Source organism: Phoca vitulina, unplaced genomic scaffold (assembly GCF_004348235.1).
Source record: "Phoca vitulina isolate PV1807 unplaced genomic scaffold, GSC_HSeal_1.0 scaffold81, whole genome shotgun sequence".
NCBI classification, from domain to species: domain Eukaryota; kingdom Metazoa; phylum Chordata; class Mammalia; order Carnivora; family Phocidae; genus Phoca; species Phoca vitulina.
The window spans coordinates 4,492,010-4,519,759 of NW_022589784.1; the positions used below are offsets into that span (position 1 = coordinate 4,492,010).

The 27,750-nt window shown below is 48.9% G+C and overlaps 1 protein-coding gene across 2 annotated transcripts in view; it reads right to left on the minus strand.

Annotated features, from left to right (window-relative positions):
* Positions 1–27,750, minus strand: part of MLLT1 (MLLT1 super elongation complex subunit) — a 67,705-nt gene that overhangs the window by 25,610 nt on the left and 14,345 nt on the right. For both annotated transcript variants that reach the window (XM_032394674.1, XM_032394673.1), the window contains exon 3: positions 23,487–23,569. In XM_032394674.1, the coding sequence (XP_032250565.1) occupies positions 23,487–23,569 (83 nt within the window). The remainder of the gene's footprint in view (positions 1–23,486; positions 23,570–27,750) is intronic.

Genomic DNA, 27,750 nt, shown 5'->3' on the forward strand with positions numbered 1-27,750 from the left:
TCTGGGGACAAGGGCACAGACAGTGCCCCTCATGGAGCCCAGATGAGGCCAACAAAACCCTCCATCCCTGAGTCCCCTGGGATCCTCCTGGGCCACCTGGTGAATGCTTCGCTCTCTGCTTCAAGCGGCCACCCTGCCACCAGCACCACTCAGGGAGCCCTCCCGGGGCCAGGCGCCGCACCACAGGCTTTAGCTAGCACCTTCCTTCAGGCTCACAAATGCTCTGGGAGTTCGTCACTGCTCTCACCATACGTCAGGAGAGGAAACTGAGGTTTGGTGGCATTTAATCATTTGTCAAGGCCACATGGAACCAACAGAGGTCAGGCACTCAAGTCCACGGACCACAGCCTCTGGCGTCTTCCTCTTCCTGTGGACACAGCCCCGGCCCGCCCGGCCCCGGTTCTCACGGTGCGCTGGCACGGGCCTGCAGCCGGGGCAAAGCGAGACTGCCCACCGCCCGGGGCAAGAGAGCAAGGGGAGTACCGTGGGGAGCCCCCACCACCACACCTGAAGTCCCGCTTCCAGGACTCCGATGTTCAAGGAGGATCCCCGAGGCATTCCTCAAGTGAGAGGCCTAGAGGTGCCCATCAGGGACAGGACAGCAGGTCTAAGCTAGAGGGTGCGCCATGCAGCCACCATAAACAACGAGGTAGAGTTAGGGGTCCTGATGTGGGAGGTCCAAAGATATTTGTTTAAAAATGCATCTCCCTCCCTCCCTGTCTCTCTCTCTCTCACACACACACATCGACACCCCACACAAAAAAACTGTTTCTAGAAGGACTTCACTAATTGCTTATAATGGTTACTTCAAGGAGACAGACTGGAGAGAGGACTCCGATTCCCTGCAGCCCACACACATCACCTCTGTAGTTAGATGCAGAAAAATGACTTTAAAAGGCTTAAAGAAAACAGTGCAATGTGAGCTGAAAACTGTGGGCCTTGGGGTCCAAGACCTTCTGGATGCCAAAGCAACTTTGCCACCGACTCACTGTGTGACCCTGGACAAGCCACTCCACCTCTCTGAGCCTCAAGGAGGGGAGGAAACAAAACCACAGGGTTCTGAGTGTACAAGGGAAGAAGGGAGAAGACTGTGGCTCTGGCCAGTAAGGTGGCATCAGCCTGGGCCCGCCTCCTGCCCTCCCCACAACTGCTCTGCCATGATGAACACAGGACCACCACCTCTCTCAAAGTCAGAACAGAGGCCGTATGAGCCCAGAGCTTGGCCCCGAGTGAGCATAGGGGTGGGCTAATGTTGACATTACAGCCTGTCCGACCCTACTCATCTGCACCCCTCCCTCACTTTGGGGGGTGACAGTACGAATGACTCAGTTACATGATTCCTATCTTTACAGGAAACGCATTAATCAGCCAGGAAAGATTCTCAGGGAAGGTGACTCCAGGCCAATTCTTCCATGCCCTTCTCAAGGAGCCCAGAAGAAGGCAGTGGTTAGGGAGCCAAACTGGAAGGTAGACTGTCCCTCCCAGCGTCCTGGGGTCAGGCTGAGCCTCTCCTCACACACATTTGCTCTTTCGAGGTGCTTCTCTGCGCCGCTCCAGACACCGCCCTCTAGGAAACAGAGGTGCTTCTGGGGTCCCCCACAGAGGAACAGAAGGCCACTACAGGGAAAGACAATCCTAGCTGCACAGCGGGCTGGCATTCACATGGCCTGTCACAACTCGGCAGCCCCCTGACCTTTCCCTGGGTCGGTCTCCCGGCACAATGTCCCTCCTGCTCTGGCTCCTCGGCACCGCCCCCCCCCCCCCCCCCGCCGCCCCGTGAGGCTGGGCCCCCTGGGCGGCATCAACCGGCCAACTGTCCCTGCGCACAGGAGTCGCCAGCAGCCGGCTCCGCAGAGGGCTGCCTGCCTCCTGAGCTCTGCGGAGCCCCCAAAAGCTGACCCACGAATGGGCAAAGGGCCGAGATGGTGGTGACCCTAGAAGGGGGGCAAGCTGGGAGGGGAGAATGTGAGTTCCCCACCCAATCACTCAAGGCCGGCTCGTACACACCAAGTCTCGATTTAAACTGAGGGCAGGTGGGAATAGCCCCGCCCTGCCCAAGGGAGAGGGTCTTTGCAGGCCAGGGCCCTTTCCACTGTGGGGGGGGTGGGGAGAGGGAGCGGAAGAGCGCAGGATTAGGTGGCCCTGGGACCCCCACCAGCTTGTTGCCAATCCTACCACATTGTCTACACGGCTATTTCCACAGAACACAAGTCAGCCAGGATGTGTCCAAGAAGAAGCCTCTGAGGGCTTATGGCTCGGAAGCTGGCAAGCGCTGTTTTAACTTACTTTAAAACAAAACCAAAAAACCCTTCCAAATAAAACCACGCAAACTTCCTAATAAAATGTACCAAAATGCCCTTCCTCTGACCTCAGATAATAGCCTTTGAGTAAAGCCACGGAGAGTTAGTGACGGCTGGGGCTCACTGTCCAATAATAGCTTGTTATAGGGGGTGGGGGTGGAGGGCAGGGAGGATGTCTAATATTAGCAGCAAATAACCAAAATGAACTTGTTTACACTTGACCACTTCTAAAAATTGGGCTATCTCTTAAAGTCAGCGTGCACACCTGATAGGTTTTTCCTCCTCCCAGAGTGTGTTACTACATCAACGGTACATCTCACCATGAAGCAGTTGAGCTGCAAGTTCAACACCAAAATGAGCCCAGGCCAGCGGTGACTCCCTGACAAACACCCACAGGGCGCAGGCGGGGCCTCTGGCCCAGGCGGGTGCTGCAGGAGAAAGGAGAGAGCGTAGAAAACCATTTCACAGCTGATTGCCTTCTCTCCTCTCGGGTTTGCCAATCACCCCAAGCCAGAAACTCAGGACTAAGAGGAACCAGCTTGACTTTGAAAAAGAAAAAAATCAGACCTACGAGGATTCCCAAGGAAAATGAAGTCACATCAAACGATGCCTTAGATCTAGAACAACTACTGAGTCCAGCTGCCGGCCTCAGCTAATGACTCAAAACCAAACCAAAACAGCAACTCCAAGCCAAGGTCAATGTGCCGTGAACACAGGTAAATCATGGGGCCACCAACTCACGAAACTGAAGGAAGCCGCAAGAGCTGATCCTAGCCCAGGGAGGGGCGGGAGGGAAGGGCATAGGTCACATCCTCAGGGGTCACACGCTCAGGGAGGGGCAGCGCCCCCCCCCCCAGGTCCATCCCCCACACCTGCTCACCATGCCCAAGACCAAGCCCTAGAGTCTCCCTCCCATGTGGACACTTTAGGGCCCCAGCTCCCCAGCCCCAACCCCCATCTGGGACACAGACAAGTACTTCCTGTTTGGCAGCCATTGAATTACTTCTGGGAAACATGGACACAGATCTGCTCTGTAATGTGACCCTGCCACAACACAATCTGGGACGGGCATGAGATGGGCACTCTGCTGAGCATTCTGGAGCCTTGACCAGAGGCTGATGAACCCAGAGGCATCAGGGGGCTCGACCCTTCATTGAGGGTCTAACAGCACACCCACTCCCCACACACAGGCCTGAGAGGGCTTTTTACGAAGAAAGTAGCAACCCCCACCCCCAGCTAGCACACTCCAATGGCTTCCTGATGTGCCTGGGTTGAGCTGCCCTGCCAACCACCCAGCCTCCCTTCAGAACCCAAATGCCCCTGATTCTCCACCTCCACAGTGCAGCTGCTTTTGATGAAGGATAGTTGGAAGGCAGGCAGGCATGGACAAGGCCCCCGGCCCTAAGAGGAAACCACCCGTAGGAGGATTTTACACCATCCTGGAAGGAGTCCTCCACCCTTTCCCATACGATAGATAGGAGACAAAAATCTGGTTGGATGACAGGCGCAGGGAGGGTTGATCAGATTAAAACAGCCATTGCCAACAAGCCCATAAAAACCCCTAGATTTTGAAACTCTGGTGGCAACCCCATCAGGTCCCCTCCCTCCTTAGGAGCTTTGTACTATCACTTTGCTATCGCTCAATAAACCTTGCTTTGCTGCCCCCCACTCCGTCTGGTCTACCGCTTCATTCTTCGAAGTAGCGTGACCAAGAACTGCGGGCACCGATGGAGAAAAAAAATCCTGCAACACTTTCATCTGGAAGGGTGTCTCCTGGTACTCTCCACCCCATCAACCCCTACCCACCCGCAACTCTCAGAGTAAACCTGGCTTCCTAAGGGAAGCCTTTCCCTACACATTCCCCAGCTCTTTCTGAATGAGTCCCCCATAATACCCTGGCAGTACTAAGATAAAGATACTTGTATCCAAAGTATATTAAGAACCCTTAAAACCCAACAATAAGAAAACAACCCAAATAACAACAGAAAAAAACAACCTCTAAAGTTCTGAACACTTCACCAAAGGAAATATGTGAACTGCAAACAAACACATGAAAAGATGCTGAGTGTCATCAGCCAGCAGGTTAACGCAAATCAAAACCTAATGATTTAGGTTTAGGGATTCAGATTTGGGATTAGGGATACTAGTTCACATCCACTAGGATGGCTAGAATGAAAAGGACAGGAAGTGAAGGTGAGGATGTGGAGAGGCTTTGGGACCCGTGCACTGCTGGTGGGAAGGTAAAATGGTGCAGTTCCTCTGGCAAAAAGTACGGCCGTTCCTCAAAAAATGAAACCTAGAATTACCATATGATCCAGCAATTCCACTCCTATGGATGTGCCCCAAAGAAGTGAAAACATCTATGCACACAAAAACCTGTACACAAAATCGCTAATAGCAGAAAACAACGCCTCAACTGACAAACAGATCAACAAAATGTGGTCCATCTGTATGATGGAATATATCCAGCCATAAAGAGGAATGAAATACTGATGCGTGCTACAACGCACATGAACTCTGAAGACATTACGCTAAATAAAAGATGCCAGTCAGAAGAGGCCACATACTGTACGGTTCCATTTATATGAAAGGTTCAGAACAGGCAAACCTACAGCTACAAAGTAGATTAGTGGTTGTGAGGAACTAGAGGGAGGGAAGATGAGGAGTGACTGCTAATGGGGACAGTTTCTTTGTAGGTGAGGGAATGTTCTGGAATTAGTGGTGATGGTTGCCCAACTCCGAATATGCTAAAAACCAATGGAATGTACACTTTCAATGGACGAATTATATGGCATGTGAATTATACCTCCATAAAGCTGTTTTTTAAACAAGAGAGCTACGACTACACAAGCCCCTGAGAAAAGCAGGCGGAGACAAGCGGCCGTGCGGAGCGCGGGCCGGAACGCAGGGCCCCGCGGACAGCTGGCTGCCGGTACGCCTTACAAAGCCAAACACTGCCGCTCCGCGCGCCCGGCGACCCCACACCAACGGGGATCATTACGCACGTGAACTGAAAACTTACGTTCACACAAAAACGGGCATGGGGATGTGTAGGGCAACTTTATTCATAATCACCCAGAACCGGAAACAACTGCGATGTCCTTCACACCACAAACGGGTAAACGAAGCGCAGCGCAGCCACGTGACCAAGAGGAACGAGCCCCACGTTCAGGCAACGACACGGATGATCTCCAGCACATTCTGTGTAGACAAAGGGCCGCACGCTGTGTGGTTCCATTTCTATGACAATCTGGAAGAGGCCAAACTACAGGGATGGGAAACAGATGAGTGCTTACAAGGGACGAGGGGGGAAGGGGACTGACTTCAAAGGGACAGCGGGAGGGGATTGGGGGAGGCTGGAACCGCTCTGCACCACACTGTTGTGGCGGATGCATGACCGCATGTCAAAACCCAGAGTGAATTTCACTGAAAACAAACAAACCAAAACAATAATAATAATAACCAGACGGGCAGGAGGAGGGGTCCAAGATGGAATGTAGACTGTGACGAATGAATCTAACCATACTACACATGTAGACATAACCACATTGACAAGATGGAGGGACAGAGCTGTCATATATGACCTAGTGAAGAAGCCGTGTTTCAGCCCAAAGACACCAGAAGGCCCAAGACCAAAAAAAAACTACACGCAGTCACTGCACCCCAGCTGGTAAATTTATTTCTCCCAGGAGTACTGGTCAGCAATTCAGAAACTTACTTTCCCAGTCCACTGGAGTTCAACAATAAGCAAATTATGTTATAGATAGTGAGGGTCAGGTTTCTCCCCTCAGAGGAAGTTAAACTAAGCAATGGAGGGAGGAACGCTAGCAAAGGCTTGTTGGTGCAGGCATGGGTATGAGCTGATGGTTACTGTGATGTACGTGCCGACGAGACGGACACAGAAGTAACACGCAGGTGGGGGCGGTGAGCACAGGTGACCCTTGACCAGGGCAGGGCTTAGGGCCACCGATCTCCCCGCAGCTCCCCCAGCAGTCAAAAATCTGCATATAAACTTCTGACTCCCCCCCAAAATTTAATGACTAATAGCCTACTGTTGACCAATGTTATATTATCATATACTGTGTTCTTTAACAATAAAGTAAGCTAGAGAAAAGAAAACGTTATTTTAAAAAATCATAAGGAAGAAAAAATACATTTACGGTCCTGAACGGTGTTTATCCAAAAAAAACCCCACATCTAAGTGGACCCACACGGTTCAAACCCGTTCAAGGGTCAACTGGATATGTGCATGTATTCCCCAGGTCTGTCACAGCAGAGGCCCAAACGCAGTGATGCCCCAGGAGCAAAAGCACACTTCACTCCCAGACCCTGGCTTTCACGTCCCACTCTTTAATAACAGGGAGCAGGGCCCCTGCAGACGTGGCCGATTCTAGGGCTGGGGCAGGGAAACCCAAGACAAGCCTGAGCACCCTGTGGTGCCTGAAAGTGAGGAAAGGACCCCCAAAACCATGGGAACGTACCAAAAAGGCACAGGGCCCCCCCTGAGGGAGGTCCCATTGGCCAGAGTGAGAACAGTTTGAAAATAATAATAGGACTGGATTATAATCCAAAGAAAAGAACCAAATATCCATGAATCCATACTGATATAAATAAATGAGTGAATGAGTACATAGATGGGGGAGAAAGGACACTTCCTTACAGAAAAATTCCAATGAATAATGAAAGAAATGAAAGAAACAGATCGGCACAGAACACCACTGATGGACTGCTAAAACTAGCAGATGAAACTTGAAAAAGAAACAGGTTAACTGCGTACTTTCAAAGTATCTCCTCCAAATAGATACTAGTTACCATGGTGGTTTGAACAATACCACCAGGATGTGGAGCTTACTTTCTCTCCGCTTGAGTGTGGGCTGGACTTGACTCGCTTCTAATAACTAGCAGAGTATGGAAAGAGACAGTAACTACCGCAGGGAAGTCTGACAGCACCTTAAAAAAGGGATTGAGGTTAACGTCCTCAGGAATAAGTCAAGTTAATATCAGGTCCTCCCTGGTACGATAGAATGGGGGGGGTGCTCTTCACCTCTGTGGTCTTCTTACCAAAATCTGCAACCCCATGCAATCATAAGAAAACACCAAACAAACCCAATTTGAGGGGCATTCTTCAAAATGCATGGCTAGAGTATTTTTAAAACGTCAAGGTCAGAAAAGACAAGGAAAAGCAGAGAAACCATCACAGACTGAAGGAGGCAAAAGAGACATGATGCTAAATGCACTGTAGGATCCTGAAGTAGATCCCAGAACAGAAAAAGAACACTAGAAAACAGGGAAATCCCAAGTCTGTTAATAAAGTCTACCAATCCAAATTAATACCGTGTGCCATAGTCATGGGAAAGATAAACATTAGGGAAGCGGGGTGTGGAGAACATGAGGACTCTACAATCTCTGAACTCTTCTGTGTTTCTAAAATTATTTCAAAATTAAAAGTTACCAAAAAAAAAAAAAATCCTGGACCATGAGACAGTCCATACTCAGCTGCTAGTGAAAGACCTTTATGTACGTCTGGAGCAACCTGAGTTTGTGAATTTACTCCTTTCTTCGAATGTGAATTTCATGGAATCTAAATATAGGTCAAGTCTTTCTGATAAAATTTCGTGTCCAAATTGACATGATTCAGTACGTGTAATACACATACCAAATTTCCAAGACTTAGTATGAAAAAAGAATACAAAATATCTCAGGAATTCAAAAATACTGATTAATGTTGAGATGATAATGTTTTAGATATACTGGGTTAAGTTACATAATTAAAACTAATTTCACCTGTTTCTTTTTTGACCTTTTTAATGTGGCTACTAAAAACACTTTAATTACATAGGGGGCTTATATATTTCTACTGGACAGCCACTGTATGAAATGTAATTCACACACTGAAACAAGAAGGGCTTCTTGGGGCGCTTGGGTGGCTCGGTCAGTTAAGCGCCTGCCTTTGGCTCAGGTCATGATCCTGGAGTTGGTATGGAGTCCTGAATTGGGCTCCCTGCTCAGCGGGAAGCCTGCTTCTCCCTCTGCCTGCCGCTCCCTCTGCTTGTGCTCTGTTGCACTCTCTCTGTCAAGTAAATATATAAAATCTTTAAAAAAAAAAAAAAAAGAGAGAGAGAGAAGGGCTTCAAATGCATCTGGCCACTTCCAAGACAACATGCAGATATAAAGGGAGCATTTCAGCAAAACTCTGCTCACTTGATTGGTCCTAGGACAGCCAGGAACCAATTTACCTGTCCTAAACACGCTGCCTTGTCCTGGGGCAGCCCGAGCGTATCTCCCAGGCCACTCCCAATGCTCTAGAGTTCACTTTCCACAGGAATAAATCAGCCACAGCTCATACAGGCTTCTGGGTCGACATGGGATTAGAGGGTAACCGTCTGGATCCCCCTAGATGATGACCTTGAGCTCCCAACTTGGGGATGTTCACGTTGTCCGTTCTTTCTGCCAAATAACATGCTTTGCTGTCAGCGTTTAAAGACAGGGACCTAGCCAGAATTCATACAAAACTCTTACTTTCATACAGAACTCTTACAACTCAACAACAAAAAGACATTAAAAGATGGGCAAAAGACTTGAATACGTCTTTCTTCAAAGATCTGCAACTGGCCAACCAGCACACGAAAAGATGCCTGGCCTCATCGGTCGCTCTGGAAAATGCAATTCAAAACCACAATGAGACACCACTTCACCCTTCCCACCCGCTAGGATGGCCATGACTGGAAAAACTATTGACAAAGGAAGGAAGCGCTGGCAAGGATGCGGAGGAAACTGGAACCCTCACACACTGCTGGCGGGAAAGCAAAATGACGCAGCAACTGTGGGGAGCAGTTTGGTGGTCCCTTAAAACGTTAAACACTGGTGCGCCCAGCTGGCTCAGCTGGAAGAGCGTGCGACTCTTCATCTCAGGGTCGTGAGTTCAAGCCCCACGTTGGGCATGGAAATGACTTAAAAAAAGAGAAAAAGAAAAAGAAAAAGCTAAAGAGAAATACCATATGACCCAGCGACTCCACGAGGTATCTACCCAAAGGAATGGAAAACTGGTGTTCAAACAAGCACACGCACATACGTGTTCGTGACAGCAGACAACTGCCAACAGCCAAAAACTGCCCACAGCTCACATGTCCATCGGCGGATGAGTGGGGAGACAAACTGGGACACGGCCACGCTGCGGAATGTTATTCGGCCGTGAACAAGACCGGCGTTCCGATACAAGTTACAATACCTGTTCCAGCAAGTGGAAGGAGCCAGACACCAAAGGTCACGTGAGGAGCACCTGCTCACTGGGGACAGGCCTCCCTTGTGGGCTGAAGAAAATATGTTGGAACTAGATACAGGTGGTGGCTGTTAACATTGTGAATGCACTAAAACGCCACTGAATTGTTCATTTGAAACTGCTTCATTTTCTGTTCTATGGATTTCACCTCAGTTTTAAAAAAGGGGGGGTGCTTGTCGTGTCACAAGGCTTCTTGACGCACACAGCTGCCCCTCCAGAATGCGTCTGGTCCGCCCATTCAGTCACTCAGTCCGCAAACATTTACCCAGTGCCATGTCTGTGCTGCAGGCCGGCACAGGGCAGAGAGCATGACTGACGGGGCGCCGCCCTCGAGAGCTTACATTCTAGTGGGAGAGACAGACGTGAGACAAACACACACACACATACCCATTTAAGTACCACGGAAAAGCAAAAGAAAAATGAAGGCCAAACTCAGAGTAAGATGAGAGCAGACCGCTCTGGGCTCTCCCCCATCCTAGCTGTGGAATCTTGGGCAGGTTAACTTCCCTCATCTTTCATTTTCCCACCTGTAAAATGGGACCTACCCCTTTGAGGGGCCGTGTGAGGATCATGGGGGCTACACAGCCCCTGGCCTAGGTTATCATTAAATACTTTTTTCCTAAGTATAAAATGATCTGAGGTGTAGCAATATTAAAAAAAACAAAAATCACATGATCATCTCAATAAATGCAGAAAGAGCACTGGACACAATTCAACACCCTTCTGTGATAAAAAAAAAAAAAAAACACTCTTGGAGGCACCTGGGTGGCTCAGTCATTAAGCGTCTGCCTTCGGCTCAGGTCATGATCCCAGGGTCCTGGGATCAAGCCCCACATCAGGCTCTCTGCTCAGCCGGAAGTCTGCTTCTTCCTCTCCCACTCCCCATGCTTGTGTTCCCTCTCTCGCTGTGTCTCTCTCTGTCAAATAAATAAATAAAATCTTTAAAAAAAAAAAAAAAAAACTCAGCAAACTAGAAACAGAAGGAAACTACCTCAACATAATAAAAGCCACATATGGAAAACCCACAGCCAACATCACACTCAATGGTGAAAGACTGAGCCCTCTTCCTCTAAGATCAGCAACAAGGCAGGAATGCCTCTCACCACTTCTATGTAAAACAGCGCTGCAAGTCGGGGCCAGAGTGCTAGGGAAGAAAAAGAAAAGAAAAGAAAAGAAAAGAGGCATCTAAATTGGAAAGGAAAAAGTAAAATTATCTGTTAGCAGATGATAACCTCTTATATGTAGAAAATCTTAAGACGCCACACACACACACACACACACGCACAAACTGTTAGAACTAATAAATAAAATAGCAAAGTTATGGGATACAAAATCAACACAAAAAACCAATTGCATTTCTATACACTAACAATGAACAAAGTGAAAACAAATTAAGAAAACAAATCTACTTACAATAGCATCAAAAAGAATAAAATACTTAGGAATTAACCAGGAAGGTAAAAGAATTGTATAATAAAAACCACAAAACACTGCTGAAAGAAATTAAAGAGCACATAAATGGAAAGACATCCATGTTCGTGGACCGGAAGACTTCATGTTGTTAAAATTTCAATACTGATGAGGGATAGAAGCAGAAAAATGTTCACCTTTAGTCCAGAAGGCTGACCTATAATAGTTCTGATAGGGATCAGATATGTGCTGGTTGCTACATTCTTAAAGGGTCTCATGACTGCCTATACATCTCACCGATAGTTAATGTCGAACTGAGTGATAAGCGCCAGAGAAATCTTGCGAAAGCAGGTTTACGAGCAGAAATTTGAAGAAAACATTTATGATCTAATACTCCTTGCACGTCCCTTCCCCCTTGGGCACTAAGCACATAACCACCAGCTTCATACAGAAGTGCAGCTCTTGCTGCCCACGGGTCCTGTCCCTGTATAAACTTACTAAGTTGCACCATACAACGTCTCAAGAATTCTTTCTTGGCCACTGTACTCGACGACCTCGCAAGAGTACAGCTGTGGTGGAAAACAGCATGGTGGTTCCTCAAAATATTAAAAATAGATTTACTTTATGTTCCAGTAATTGCACTTCCGGATATAAGAAGAAGTGAAAGCAGGATCTCAAAGAGGTATTTCTATACTCACGTTCCTAACAGTAGTGTTCACAGTAGCTAAAATGTGGAAGCAACCCAAGTAGCTATAGGTAGATACATGGAAAAGCCAAATGTGGTGGGTACATCTGCACAGTAGAATACTATTCACCTTTTAAAAAGGAACAAGGCACACGCAACCACATGGATGAGCCCTGAGGACACGACGCGCAGTGAAGAGTGCCAACTAACAAAGGGCCAGGACTGTACAATTCCATCTGTGAGAGCTACCCACAGTAAGCAAGTTCAGAGAAACAGAAAGTAGAACAGAGGTTACCAGGGACAGGGGGAGGAGAGGTTATTCTTTCATTGGTTTGGTTTTATTTGGGATGATCAAACAGCTCTGGAAATAGCAGTGATGGTTGCACGGTATTGTACATGTGCTCGAGGGCGCTGAATGGTACATTTAAAAATGGCTAAAATGACAAATATTCTATCACAGACACACATGAACACCCACATGCCACAAACCAGAAAAGGCAAAATCAATAAAATGGACTTCATCAAAATCAAGAACTTCTGTTCTTTGCAAGACACTGCCAACACACTGAGGAGACAAGCCATCAAATGAAAGTATCTAAAGGACTGACATCCAGAAATACAAAGAAATCTCACAAATTCAGTAAGAAAACAGACAACTCAACTTTTAGAAAATGGCAGACACTTTGAACAGACACCTCATTAGAGAGAATGACAAATAAGCATATGAAAACATGCTCAACCATGCTCAACGTCATTAGGGAAAAGTCCAGAACCAGATGGTTTCACTGGTAAACTCTACCAAACATTCAAAGAATTAATACCAATTCTACTCAAACTCTTCTGAAAACAGAAGAGGAGGGAATACTTCTTAACATACTCTATGAAGCCAGCATTACTCCGATACTGAAGACAAAGATACCACAAGAAAACAACAGACCAATATTCCCTGCAAATAAAAAATCCTCAAAGAAATACTAGCATCCAATATCACACTTAAAAGATTATACACCTGAAAATAATGATGTACTGTAAGTTGTCTAATTGAATTTAAATAAAGAAAGATTATACATAACCGCTATCTATCCCAGGAATGCAAGGGTGGTTCAATCTAAGAAAACCAATTAAAACATAATATGCCACATTAATAAAACAAAGGAAAAACACCCACATGATTATCTCAATGGAGGGAGAAAAAGTATTTGAAAAAAATGTAAGGCCCTTTCATGATGAAAACACTCAGAAAGCTAGGAATAGAAGGGGACTTCTTTAACCTGGAAAGCGCATCTCTGAAAAATCCACCACGAACACCACACTCAATGGCAAAACACTGAAAACTCAGCCTTAAGCTTTATTTATTTTTTTAAAAGATCTTATTTATTTATTTGACAGAGAGACAGAGAGAGAGCACAGGTAGGCAGAGCGGCAGGCAGAGGGAGAAGCAGGCTTTCTGCTGAGCAGGGAGCCCGATGTGGAGCTCGATCCCAGGACCCCAGGATCACGACCTGAGCCGAAGGCAGCCGCTTAACCGACTGAGCCACCCAGGGGCCCCTAGCCTTAAACTTTAAAACTTAAGATCAGGAACAAGATAAGGATGGACCACTTTCACCATTACTATTCAACACCATAATGGAAGTACCAGACAGAGCAATGAGGCAAGAGGAAGGGAAAAAAGGGAGGTGGGCATCCAAATTGGAAAGGAAGAAGTAAAATTATCTCCACTTGCTGATGGTATCTTACGTGTAGAAAATCCCAAAGAAGTCACAAAAAAATAAACAGATTCAGTAAAGTTGCAGGGTATAAGATCAGCACACAAAAATCAGTTGTGTTTTATACACCATCAATGAACAATCCAAAAAGAAAATTACGAAAATAATTCCACTTATAATAGCATGCAAAAGAATAAAATACCTAGGAATAAATTTAAATAAGAAGGTAAAAGACTTGTATACTAAAAAGTATAAAAGACTGCTGAAAGAAATTAATTAAAGAAAACCTAATTAAATGGAAAGACATTCCATGTTCCTGGACCGGAAGACTTAATAACGTTAAAAGAGTAATGGCTCCCAAGTGATTTACAGATTCAAGGCAATCCCCATCAAAATTCTAGTGGTCTTTTTTTGCAAAAATGGAAAGTCAGACATCAAACTCATATGAAATCGAAGAGGCCCCAAATAACCAAAACCACATTAAAAAATAAACAAAACCCCCACAAAATCGGAGTGCTGTCATTTCCTAATTTCAAAACTTCCTATAAAATTACAATCGGGGGGTGCCAGGGTGGCTCAGTTGGGTAAGCGTCTGCCTTCCACTCAGGTCATGAGCTCAGAGTCCTGGGATCGAGCCCCAAGTTGGGCTCTCTGCTCAGCGGGGAACCTGCTTCTCCCTCTCCCTCTGCCTGCCGCTCCCCCTGCTTGTGCTCTCTCTCAAATAAATAAAATATTTTTTAAAAAGTTACAACAATCAGGGGCGCCTGGGTGGCTCAATTGGTTAAGCATCTGTCTTTGGCTCAGGTCATGATCCCAGGGTACTGGGATCGAGCCCCGCATTGGGCTCCCTGCTCAGCAGGGAGTCTGCTTCTCCCTCTCCCTCTGCCCCACCCCAGCTTGTGCGTGTGTGTGCGTGCTCTCTCTCTCTCCCAAATAAATAAATCGTTAAAAAAAATTTACAACAGTCAAAACTAGTATAATGTCACGAAGACCAATGGAATAGAGTTGAGAGTCCAGAAATAAACCCAAACATCTACGGCCATCTGATTTTCAGCAAGGATGCTAAAACAACTCAACAGGGAAAGATTAGTCTCTTAAAGAAATGGTGCTGGGGCAAATGAATAATCACATGCAAAAGAATGAACTGGACCCTACCTCACGGCATATATTGAAATTAACTCAAAATGGATGAACTATCTAAATATAAAATGTAAAACTATGAAAGTAAAGTAAACAGGGATAAACCTTCGCAACTTCAGATCTGGCAATGGAGTCTGAGATTTTATACTCTTAAGTGTGAGCAACAAACAAAAATAGATAAACTGAACTTCATAAAAATCAAAAACTTTTACACATGAAAGGACGTTATCAGAATATAATAAAACAACCTATGGGATGGGAGAAAATATTTGTCAAGTCACACATCTGGTAAGGGTTTACTATCTGAAATATAGGAAGAACTCTTATAACTCAACAACAAAAAGACAAACAATTGAATTAAAAAACGGACAAAGGATGTATGTAGCCGTTTCTCCAAATAGGACATACAAATGGCCAATAAGCACGTGAGATGTTCAATATCATAGGTCTTTAAGGAAATGCAAATCAAAACCTCAATGAGATACCATTGCATACCCACTAGAAAGGCCATAATAAAAAAAAAAAAATTTAATGGAAAATAACAAGCATCGAGGCGTTTTCACACACTGCTGGTGGGAATATAAAACAGGGCAGCCGGGGGAGCAAACAGTGCAGCAGTTCCTCATAAAGGTTAAAGACAGAATTACCACATGACCCAGCAATTCCACTCCTAGGTACACACCCAAAAGAAATCGAAACCGACTCCAACATGAACACGGACAAGGATGTCCACAGCAGCACGATGGATAGTAGCGAATAAGTGGAAACGGCCCAAAAGTCCACCGACAGATGAACGAATAAACAAATTATAGCCTAGTTCATCTTCACCGTTCACGCATTCCATATTTGTGAATTTGGCTACTCACTAAAATTTATTTATAAACCGACAGTCAACACTGTGGCTCTCACGTTCACTCACAGACACGCATGGAGGGGTGAAAACTCTGAGCCTCCCGGTTGCTCCCAGCTGACTCCGAACAAGGTGACGCTCTGCCTTCCTGTCTCAGCTCTCGGGCTGTAAACAAGTGTCCTTCTTGTGGTATATCCAGGGCCATGGACATTCCTGTGCTTTTTGCGGGTGATTTTATGGTCTGAAAGGCACCCCAGGCACGATGCTGAGGTGCTGTCGAAGGCCTAAACCCAGGCCGGCTGGGAGGTGCCTTACAGAGAAAATACATGTCAGACAAGCTGGGTTCCGGCAGTTGGCGTGAGCTCAGTGTTAATGAAGCCACAGTGTACATTCAACAAGGTGTCTGTAGACGGAAACACCCAGAACACACGGCTACAGACCCATCAGTCGATGAACTGCACGTGACCAGAGGCCCCCAGGAGCCCAGCCCTTGTTCCCCTCCCCTGGCAACAGTGGCTCAGGCTTCACTAATTCAGTGTTGGCGGGGACGTCACAGAACCTAACTCCTGAGGATAAGGAGAACGTTACCCCGTCATAAAAAGACACGGAGCACCGACACCGCTGCAAACATGAAGGAACCTTGCAACCACGACACTGAGCGAAAGAAGCCAGACGCAGAAGGACACAATTGTACCACTCCTTTCACAGGAAATGTCCGGAATAGGCAAACCCACAGAAGAGAAAGCAGATGAGAGGTTACCAGAAGATGGGGCTGGGGACAATGGGGAGATGAAAAGTTCTGACTTGAAAATGGTTAACTGCATGTAAATTTCACCTCGCTCAAAAAAGATTTTTTTGACAACTGTGGTACCCGAGAAAAACATTTGGGCTTTGTTCCTGGTTCCTGGCACAGATCTCCAAAACCCTTGGAATGGCCTGAGTGACAGGGGCGTCTTTGGTTGTCACGAGACAACTCTTGGTGGGGCCCTAGACAGGGGTGGCTGGCTGGGGCTGGTTGCCAGAAAGACCAAGCCTTGATGAGAAGCTTGGATCTCCCAGCCCCACCTCCCAACCTCCAGAGACGGGTGAGGGGCTGAAGGCTGAGTCAGTCACCAACCGCCAGTGATTTTAATCAGTCATGCCTACGTATTAAACCTCCATAAAACCCCTAAACAATGGGGTCTGGAGAACACCAGGCTGGTGAACACAGGAGGTGCTAGGAGGGCGGTGTGCCCCGGGAGGGCATGGAAGCTCCAGACCCCCACCCTGTACACGTCTTCCAGCTGGCTGTTCCTGAATGGTATCCCTCATAATAAACTGGCAACAGTAAGTAAAATGTTTATCAGAGTTTTCTGAGCTGTTCTAGCAAATTATGTAACCTGAGAAGGGGGTCGTGGGAACTCGTCCATTAGAAGCCGGGGCTTGCAACTGGCACTGGAAGTGGGGGCAGGCCTCTGGGGCCGCGTCCTTAACCTGTGGGGCCTGTACTAGTTCTGAGTAGACAGTGTCCAAATTGAATCTAACAGCAGGGCACCCAACCGAGCCTGCAGGGTCGGAGCTGGAGAAGTGTTCTTAGAAAGGACACCTCTCGTTTGCGGTCAAAAGTGGTCTTAGTACAGGGGCGCCTGGGTGGCTCAGTCGTTAAGCATCTGCCTTCGGCTCAGGTCATGATCCCAGGGTCCTGGGATCGAGCCCCGCATCAGGCTCCCTGCTCGGCAGGAAGCTTGCTTCTCCCTCTGCCTCTCCCCCCTGCTTGTGTTCCCTCTCTCACTGTGTCTGTCTCCGTGAAATAAATAAAATCTTTAAAAAAAAAAAAAAAAAAAAAAAGAAGTGGTCTTAGTACAAATGCTCAACAATGCATATATATTACTTTTGTAGTTAAGACAAAGCTCCCCCCTCCACTCCATTTTTTTTTTTCCTTCGGGGAGAGGAGTGCTTTATCTGTCAAACAGAATGTAGCCTCACGTAAGTACTACGGCCAAACAACACGGAAGCAGAATTCCTTCAGTTCACAGATACCGCCGTATTCAGGGTCAAGAGTGGCTAAAAACCCCTCAGGCTGACACAAGAAAATGTCCTATGCTTGAGAAAATGCCTGTTTTTGCTGTGGGCAGAGACCCTCCCCACTCACCAGAAAAGCCAAATGTCCTCTTTCTTCATCTCTGGAATGCTCACCTCCTCTGGGCCTGTGGAGGCTGCTTTCTCAGCTCACCTTTCTTACGCAGATTAACCAACAGGAGAGGACCCACCTCAACAGCAACAGTAACAACACACTCTTACCAAATGCTGGTACCTGCTGGGCACTGGGCCAAGCGCTTTGCCTTTCTTTTTTTTTTAAGATTTTATTTATTTATTTGACAGAGACACAGCGAGAGAGGGAACACAAGCAGGGGGAGCGGCAGGCAGAGGGAGAAGCAGTCTTCCTGCTGAGCAGGGAGCCCGATGTGGGGCTCAATCCCGGGACCCTGGGATCATGACACGAGCCGAAGGCAGACGTTTAACGACTGAGCCACCCAGGCGTCCCACGCTTTGCCTTTCATCTCTCTGAATCTTCCTACCGGCCTTGAAAGGCAGGCACAACTAGGAGCCGCATCGTGTGGACAGAGAAAACTGAGGCCCAGGGAAGTAAGCTGTCTACTCACTTCCCCCTTCGCTTACTATCTCAAAGATCAACTTACCTAGAGCTGCAGAGTAACCAAATGCAGCCCTTGCCTATGTCAGGATGGAAAAGCCATCAGCAGATCCACTCGCAGTGACCCTACTTCAAACAGTACTCCAAGCCTGCAGAAGCTCCTTCTGCGGTGAACTCGTGTTTACTTTCCCACAACTGTCTGATCTCTACAAACCTTTGAAAGCAGGGACCCACATTCAGACAACTGCAGCACACAATGCCTAAAACACTCTCCCTGTCACCCAGATGTAAGCAAACACCAGGATTTGTGAGCAACGGACGCCCTGGGTCATGCCTGTCTCGGGTATTTAGGCAACAGGTGTACACACACAGTCACAGGCTCTGCTGGCCCAAATCCCAGCTCTGCCCGTGACTGCGTGGCCTTCACCAAGTGACTGGGTAACCAGGAGCTCCTCCATCCACAGACTGGGGAGATCACCTTCCTCCAGGCCTCGTCTGGAGGCTCAGTAGGTAGCTACTTGGCAGAGCACCTGGCCCAGTGCGCACCCCCCACAGACCTGTGACAGGACTTGTATCCCAGGCCCCTCCCACAGTGGGCCTCGCTTCCTGAGTTCTCCCAGTTCAGGGCCGCCCTCTAGAGCTCTAGGGGCAAAACCACCTCCAGGAACAGAGATGGCCAGCGTGGGTCCTGAGCAAGAACACGCGGCAGTTCTAAGAACAGGCTCACAGGGGCACTCCTGCCCCAGGCACACGAGCCTTGGCAGGAATTGGTCAGACAAGTCTATGCCTAGGAACGGGACCTTCCTTTTCCTTTTTTTAACAGAAAAAACAGCCGCACACCAACAGATTTCAAATGAAAACGCAAGCCAAAATTTCAAAAACCTACAATACCTAAAAATGAAAGAATCATAGTTAAGTAAATTCTGCCTCGAGAAACCAGACTTGAATAAAAACTCTTTAAATTGAACCAGAAGCCACCCTGGATGGCTGGACACACAGGGGCAGTGAGCTGCACACGTGCGCCCTCTAAAGGGGGCACCCGGGGAAGTGGCGGCATGCTGGGGCCTGGAAGAGGAGCTGGGACTAGAGGCTCAAGGAGCCCAGGGTCCTGCCCTGCCCTTGTGAGAGAGAGAGAAAGAGAGAGAGAGAGAGAGACACACACACACACACACACACACACACACACACACACACACACCTGCTTACTCCCAATAAGAAAGCCCAAGGATCCTGAAAGAGCACACAAGGATTCAGGACACCCTCAGAGGGGTTCTCTCTGCTTCCTCGATGCCCCAGTGGAAGTGAGGGTGCTGTGCCCAGGAGAGACACATCCTATGGCCAAAGGGTCACCAGGAATTCCCTTTGTTCCCCACCAGGGGCAGGACAGAGGGGTGGAACCTTGGGAACTCAGTATAGGAAGTCCGGATGCAAGGCTCAGGGGAGCAGTACAGGACACGGCAGGCAGATGCAGTGACCCATGGTGGAGACCTTTCCTGGGGCTCCTACGGGGGTGGGCAGGTTGCACCTGCTCCATCTGGGTTTTGTAACACCCGGGGCTTCTGCATGTGGCTGGCCTAGCTCTCCCCCACCGCAAAAGGCTGAGAAAGGGGGTGCTGAACAAACAGAACCAACCATGGCCTGCCCCAACATCCTCCAACACGCAGCCGGCCCCACAAACCACCTGCCAAGCCAGGGGACTACAAAGGCCAGGCGCTCGATTCTCCCTCCAAGGGCTCCCTGGCCGCCCTCAGATACATGGTCTGACTGAGATTCCATAAACACAGGGTAACAGCTCAGCCTGGAGGGACACTCCAGCATGCAGTTCTTACGCAGACCCAACCATAAAAAGGGGGAGGAGCAGCTCTTCTCTGGGACAAGTGTCCTTAATCACTGAAATGATCTGCCGCTGATCTGAGGTGAACCTCACACAATCCCAAGTAGTGGACGTGCCAGAAGGGAGACAACACTGGGCCATCTTGGCTCTGTGCCCACCCGCTGTGCAAGCTGGAGCAGGAGATACCCTCTTTGGGCTTCAGAGTCCCCAGCAGTCTCGAGGGGCTTGGAGACATGGGGGCCTGGCTCCAGCTTCAAAGCCAGAAAAAATGCTTCTGTGGTGAACAACCCTAAGTGTCCATCGATGGATGAATGGATCAAGAAAATGTGGCCAGTGTGTGTGTGTACGTCTACACACACAGTGGAATATTGTTTGGGCTTGGAATTTGGGACTTGGGAAATCTCAACAGGCTTGGGATTTTGAAGAAGAAAATCCTTCGTAGATGAACCTAGTGAAATTACACTAAGTGAAATAAGCCAGACAGAAAAAGACAAATACCACATAGTATCACTTATATGTGGAACCTAAAAAAATAAGAAAATCATAGAAAAGGAGAGTAGAAAGTAGTTATTAGGGGTTGGGGGGTGGGGGAAGTGGGGAGAGGTTGGTAAAAGGGTGCAAATGTTCAGTTGTAAGACGAATAAGGTCTGAGGATCTGTGTAACATGGGGACTACAGCTGATAATACTATCATTAATTGAAATTTGCTAAGAAAGTAGAACTTAAATGTTCTCCAAAAAAAAAAGGGTAAGGTGATGGATGTGTTAGTTAACTCGATGGGGAAAATCCTCTCACAAATGTGTGCATCTGCCAAATCATCACGTGGTGCACTTTATTTTTTTTTTTTTTTAAGATATTTTTTATTTATTTATTTGACAGAGAAATAGAGAGCAACAAGTAGGCAGAGTGGCAGGCAGAGGGAAAAGGAGAAGCAGGCTCTCTGCTGAGCAGGGAGCCCGATGCGGGGCTCCATCCCAGGACCCTGGGATCATGACCTAAGCCGAAGGCAGCCGCTTAACCAACTGAGCCACCCAGGCGCCCCACATGGTGCACTTTAAATGTCTTATAATTTTGTCAATTACACCTCAATGAAGCTGAAAAAAGGAAAAAAAAAAAAATGCTTCTGTGTCCCGTAGTAATCGGTCACCCCAACTGAGCAGTCCTCATGGGCGCCCAGGGGCTCCTGCAGCTCCCAGGGAAGACAGAAAGCGGCCCACGAGCCTGGGCGGGGCTTCCAGCAACAGGCTCTGCAGGCCTGATGAGGGGTGAGGCAGTGAGGGCCGGAGCTGCTGCCTCCCTGTTGAACACTGAGCACCACCTGTCCTCCAGACGGTGAGCCCCTCAGAAGGCTCCATTCGGCTCATGGCCAAGAAGCTGGAACAGGGTCTGGATGGACCCCAAGCCCCCTCCCAGCTGCCAGAGCACCGTGCCTTCTCTGGGGGTACGTGAAACCGAGCAGCATCCCCCACCCGGTGGGAGAGGCCTAGGCAGCGACAACCACTAACAGAGGCTTCAGAAGCCACCACAGGAAAGGTGCCAGCTAAGGCGCAAGCACCAAGCACTCCTGCTTCTTGCCAACGTTTCGAGAGAAAACCTGGAGATCAACAAAGGTCCCTGGGCCAGGAGAAAGGGCTCCAAGAGCCAGTGCCGCTGACGCAGCAAAGCACAGCCTCTGTGCGGGACTTCCTCCCCTGGTCTAAGCCCTAGGCTCCTGGCAGGCCCCTGGGGGGCACCGGGAAGCTGAGCGGGCACCCCACCACTGCCCAGGTGGCTGCAAACCCAGCTCCCACCTGGTGTCAGGGACCAGACAGCAGACAGGTCTCAGGAAACACAAAAGCCTTGCTGGCCTGGGGGGCCCCAGACTGCTTCTGAACCTCAAAGGAATGAATCTAGTTAACCCAGAGATGAGCTTTAAGTGGCCACAGGACTCCCACAGCCCCCACCCCTCAGAACACCGGTGCACATGAATACCGAGAGCTTTCTGCAGACGGACTCAGTCTCCCCAGCCATCAGCAGGCTGCTATCATCCTCCCCCACCACAGGCTGCCCCCAGGGAGCTGGGAGGCCAGCAACACCTGCCCTGAGACTCACCCCCGCATCCGTCCCCCCTCCACAGTCTCTGCCCCCTCCTCCACACTCCTGGAGCAGCGAGGCCTCCCTAGGCGGGACTTTGAAGACTGCCCTGCCGCCCGCTGCAGGGCCCAGCCCCAGCAGGGCAGTATCTCCCCTGCATCTCCCCCCTCAGCCTTTGCCAAAGAGACATGGAGCCTTTGCCCGCGCAAGGGTGGCCACTCCCCAGGCCTCTCGAGTCCTGATCCCCCGAAAGCCTCGGGATGACCCACGCTTCTGTGACCTGGGCCCAAGAAGGCCCACAGCCAACTCCCACTGAGTCATACCTGCCGAAGTGGCACTCGGCTCCCAGTGGGTCAGCACACCTGAACATTGTTCCCCGAGGCCCTCGATGCCTGGTGGTGTGTGGAACAGCCAGGGCTAAACAAGGGACTCAATTAGGCAAGCGGTGGCATCCGCTGGCCTCCCAGGGAGATCTCCTTCCTGAAGGAAGGCAGAGCTGCTTGCAGCCAGGCTAGCCATGCGTGTGGAAAAGCACACCTCTGAGCCAGGAAACCTCACCATGGCCTCTTGGTGGCGCCTGTGAGAAGCAAAGGCAGGCTGCCAGGAAGGCTCTTTTTTTATCTTAATCACTGAGCTTAAAAAAAAAAAAAAAGAAAAAGAAGTGCTATGGTCTGAATGTGTCCCCCCCAAATTCCTATGTGGAGTCCTAGCCCCCAGAGGTGACGGAAGGAGGAGGTGGGATCTCAGAAGGTGATTAAGTCCTGGGGGTGGAGCCCTCACGAATGGGATGCTTGTTCTTATAAGAGACCCCACACATCGCTGCCTCTTCCTCCACGTGGGGACACAGCAAGAAGTCTGTGACCCGGGAGAGGGCCCTCCCCGACCCAGTGGCCACCCTGATCATGGACTTCCAGCCAATAAATCTCTGTTGTTTATAAGCCACCCAGTCTGTGGTATTTAGTTACAGCAGCCCGGACGGAATAAAACAATATATGTAAATATACATATTCATTGTGTTTAAAAAACACACATGGAAGAAAATAAAACAAAACCCCTTATAACCCTACCCCCCAAATTACCCTTTTAACATGTTGATGAACATAACCCCTTTTATCTATGAATAATATACTTGCTTTTTTCACTCAACAATTAACCACCAGGTCATCGAAGATTCCGTATAGATGGACCATAAACATATCGAACCACTCGCCTACCGTCAGACGTTTACGTAACTTCTGCATCTTGGCCACTGCTCACGACCGGCGACTAACACCCTAAGACCATCCATGGAATCTGGCCCTGTCGTGGCACGTCACTCCTGACTCAGGGCCCACACACACCTGCAGGGCAACTGAACGGGGATGTGGCCCGGCTGCTCCCCGAGAAGGCCACGTCCACGTGCACTCCCACCCGCCGTCCCAGCAGGCCGGTTCCCCAGCCCCTGCCTTCGTGCGCCAGCGCGCTGTAACTCAGATGTCTGCTCCAAGGGACTCCAACACTCCACCCCACAGGCAGCCCCAGCTCCACCTCCTCTTTTGTGAACGGTGAATCCTTCTCGCTGCTATTCCAGGATCCTACCTTGTTTTTGAAGTACACCTCGATGGGCATGATGAAGCCAGCGTAACCCGACTCCTCCACTTTGTAAGGGGGCTCCTTGCACACTAAAAAGAAAGGGAAAATGCATCATCAGCTTCCTGCACGCTCGAAGGCCCAGCCGCTGGCAGCAGTACGCTCACGGGCCCTCTGCACTTTTCGGGGGCTCAACCGGCCTCAAGGGACTGCGGCCTTTCAGGAGGCCAGCTCCCCCTGGGAGTGTCGAATCCCCTGGACTTTGAAGCATCACAGGGCGCAGAAGGAGCAGAGCAGGAGAAAGGTGACCCCGCCACGGAAGGAGGGCGGCAGAGAGGCACAGGAAGGGACGTGAGACGAGCTAGGACAGAGTAGCCACTGCCAGCCACAGGCCGCATGAGCTCAACCGAATCAGGGCAGTGAGGTGCCAGGCCCTGTGTGGCCCCAGCGGCCCCAGCAGGGAGGGCCGTATCCACCACCTGCCGCTACTCACTCAAACACACGAACAGAGGCCCAGCTGGGTGCCAGGGACACCAACACGGGGAGCAGGGAGATGGGAGATGGTGACGGTGGGTCTGCGCTGGGACTCCCCTGGGTTCCATTTTAGCGCCTCACAAAGGCATTCCCAAATGACTTGTTAGCCCCAGAGATAGGGGGAAAAAAAAAGTTGAAACTAAAAAGAATAGCAAAGTACAAGTAAAATGACCTCCAGCAACCACACCCTCCAGAATGAACCTCAATGTTTTGACAGGCATGCTGTCATGAAAATACCGTTCTCCCGCTTTTAAGAAAAATCAGAACAGTACAGGTCAGCTCCCCTGGTCCTTCACCCCTCCCTCTCCAGAGGCAATCACTAGTGGGAGACAGGAAAACATCCTGCCAATCGTGAAAAACCATTATGCACATGTCTGCACCAGTCAGATAATTCTTAAGTGGGCCAGAAACTGCTGGAAAACAGTGCATGGAACATAATGAAAAAGAATCTTTAAAAATTAAAATGGTGTAAGGTTTTTCTTTAAAAAAAAAATCTTTTCAGCTCTCAAATATCTCATCCAATATTATATGTCAAATACCTCATGAATCTCATCTATCCCAAAAAAACTGGCCAACAGGGTAGGTTTGGAATAACTAGGGACCCTCAAAGGCAGGGCTAGCTGGAAAGCCTTGCATGGGACCCCAGCCTGCAAACCCCAGGGGAGCAGGGGACGGGCGTGTGGCTCAGGCTTCAGGAGCCCCTGCTGGCCTCACAGACCAGAGCGGGGATGAGCCGCAGGGGGATGAGCCGGCTTTGGCTCCAGGAACCTCACCCACGGCTCCCTCCCTCCACCCCATCCCACCCTCCCATGCTGAAGACCCTTCTCCCTTCAAAGTCCAGCTGGAAGCCGGCTATCATCTCCCCAGCTGTGTGCTCACTGGGCGCTCTAGGAGCCAGCCCCGTGCCCTGCCACAGGAGACACTTCCGGGGGGGCAGGACCTTGCACACCGCCGGTATATGAGGCTTACTCAACTGGATTGACCTCCCCACCAGGCGTCGGCGGGGAGGGGGCTCCCAAAACAGCCCCAGGACATGCCACAGCACACAGCACAGCCTCCTGGAGGCCAGCAGTGGCCCCGGCTGCCTCTGTTGAGCACCCCGAACACTGTCACCTGACATAAGGGTCTCCGCATAAATCATTACTGCTGCCAAATGCAGCGGTGACAGCATCCATTCATTCACTCTTTCACTGTCCACGTCTGGCAGTGTCAGGTGCTGGAGTGATGACAGGACATGAGGACGCCTCTGGTCTGGCACCGCTTCCTCTGTGTCACCACCCTCAGTCTGATGCTCAGCCCACCTAGAAGGAGGGAGCAGCCCTGCCTCCAGGACAACAGGCTGGGTCAACAGGTAGTAAACCCACATAACCCAGATGAGGTCAGCAGCAAATTTCTGTTCCAGCCGGCCTCCTTCTGCTCCTCAGACATACTCCCACGGGGGCCAGGTGGGAAGCTCAGATACAGCCGACCCCAAGCCACCTCCTTATGCCCCTCTTAACCTGCACCTCCCCAGCACCCCACAGCTCAGGAGCCAGGTTGCCCACCACCCACCCAAGGACCCGAGGTCACCCCGACTCCTCCGTCTCCCAAGCTCACCTGTCACTGAGTGCTATCACGTCTACCTCCAAAACACTCTGGAATGCACCTACTGCCCCGGCGCCCCATGCCTCTGCTCCAGCCCAGGCACCCTGCCTCTCACATGTTACTGGCCAGCACCTCACTGGCTATTCTGTCTCAGGCTCACTCCTGGGCATCTTCAGCACGGGCAGCTGTAATGATCATTCTGAACTGTGAACTGGACCGTGTCCCCTGATGGCTCCCCACTGCCCTCAGGACCAACTTCAAGTCCCTCAAGGGTGTTGCAAGGTGCTTTGTCATGACCGGCCCCATCTCTTGCCAGCCTGGCCTCAGGTCCTAGATCCAGCTACACTGACCCTCTCCCATCACAGATCCCTTTCTTCTGATGACCTCATCTTGAAATTGGGGGCTCCACTCCCTAACCAGAAGCCTACTGGTCAACAAAACCCATCCTGCCTTACAAAGAGCTCCCAGTAAGAGTTCCCACCTGTAGGAAAGAGCCCAAAGAAACAGGAATAATTCAGGGGTGCCTGGGTGGCTCAGTCGTCAAGCATCTGCCTTCAGCTCAGGTCATGATCCCAGGGTCCTGGGATCGAGCTCCGCATCGGGCTCCCCGCTTTGTAGGAAGCCTGCTTCTCTCTCTCCCACTCCCCCTGCTTGTGTTCCCTCTCTTGCTGTGTCTGTCAAATAAATAAATAAAATCTTAAAAAAAAAAAAAAAAAGAAACAGGAAAAATTCAGGGGTGCCTGGGTGGCTCAGATGGTTAAGCATCTTGCCTTTAGCTCAGGTCATGATCCTGGGGTCCTGGGATCAAGCCCCACATGGGGCTCCCTGCCCAGCGGGGAGCCTGATTCTCCCTCTTCCCCTGCCCCCTGCTCTGCTCTCTCTCACTATCTCTCTCTCAAATAAAATCTTAAAAAAAAAAACCAGGAATAATTTGGAGACCACATGAGAACTTGAGGAAAACAACAAATTAGAGCCAATGTCCTCAGATCCAACACATGCCCAACAAATAAAAACAAAATACTTTAAAAAGGATAATTAGAAAGTAGGAAAGGGCTCTTAGAAGTTAAAAATAGAGTACTTACAATTTTATAACTCAATGAAAAGACTAGAAAGTAAAGTGGAGGAAACCTCCCAGGATGCAGAGCAAAAAGACGCATTTTTAAAGGGTGAGATGTAAAGAAACAGTTCAGATTAAACAAAGAGTAACAGTACCTAATATTTATAAAGCACCTACTGTGTGCCTAGCACTTTATAAACATATTTAATTCTTAGGACAACTTTGTGAGACAGATACCGTTATTTCTGTTTTACATAGGAAAAGATTTAAACATACAGGAGTTAAGTAAGAAGCACCCCAGAAAGAAAAAAGAGAAAATAAAAAGAAATTGTCAAAGAAGTAGAAGAAAACTTTTCAGAGTTCTCTAAATGGATGAAAAACCTCAATGTGAGACAGGAATCCATCAAAATCCTAGAGGAGAACATAGGCAGTAACCTCTTCAACATCGGCCACAGCAACTTCTTTCAAGACACGTCTCCAAAGGCAAGGGAAACAAAAGCGAAAATGAACTTTTGGGACTTCATCAAAATAAAAAGCTTCTGCACAGCAAAGGAAACAGTCAACAAAACAAAGAGGCAACCCACGGAATGGGAGAAGATATTTGCAAATGACACTACAAATAAAGGGCTGGTAACCAAGATCTATAAAGAACTTCTCAAACTCAACACCCAAAAGACAAATAATCAAGTCAAAAATGGGCTGAACACATGAACAGACACTTCTCCAAAGAAGACATACGAATGGCTAACAGACACATGAAAAAATGTTCATCATCATTAGCCATCAGGGAAATTCAAATCAAAACCACACTGAGATACCACTTTATACCAGTTAGAATGGCAAACATTGACAAGACAAGAAACAACAAATGTTGGAGAGGTTGTGGAGAAAGAGGAACCCTCTTACACTGTTGGTGGAAATTCAAGTTGGTACAGCCACTCTGGAAAACAGTGTGGAGGTTCCTCAAGAAGTTAAAAAGAGGGCTACCCTATGACCCAGCAATTGCATTACTGGGTGTTTACCCCAAAGATACAGATGTAGTGAAAAGAAGGGCCATATGCACCCCAGTGTTCATAGCAGCAATGTCCACGATAGCCA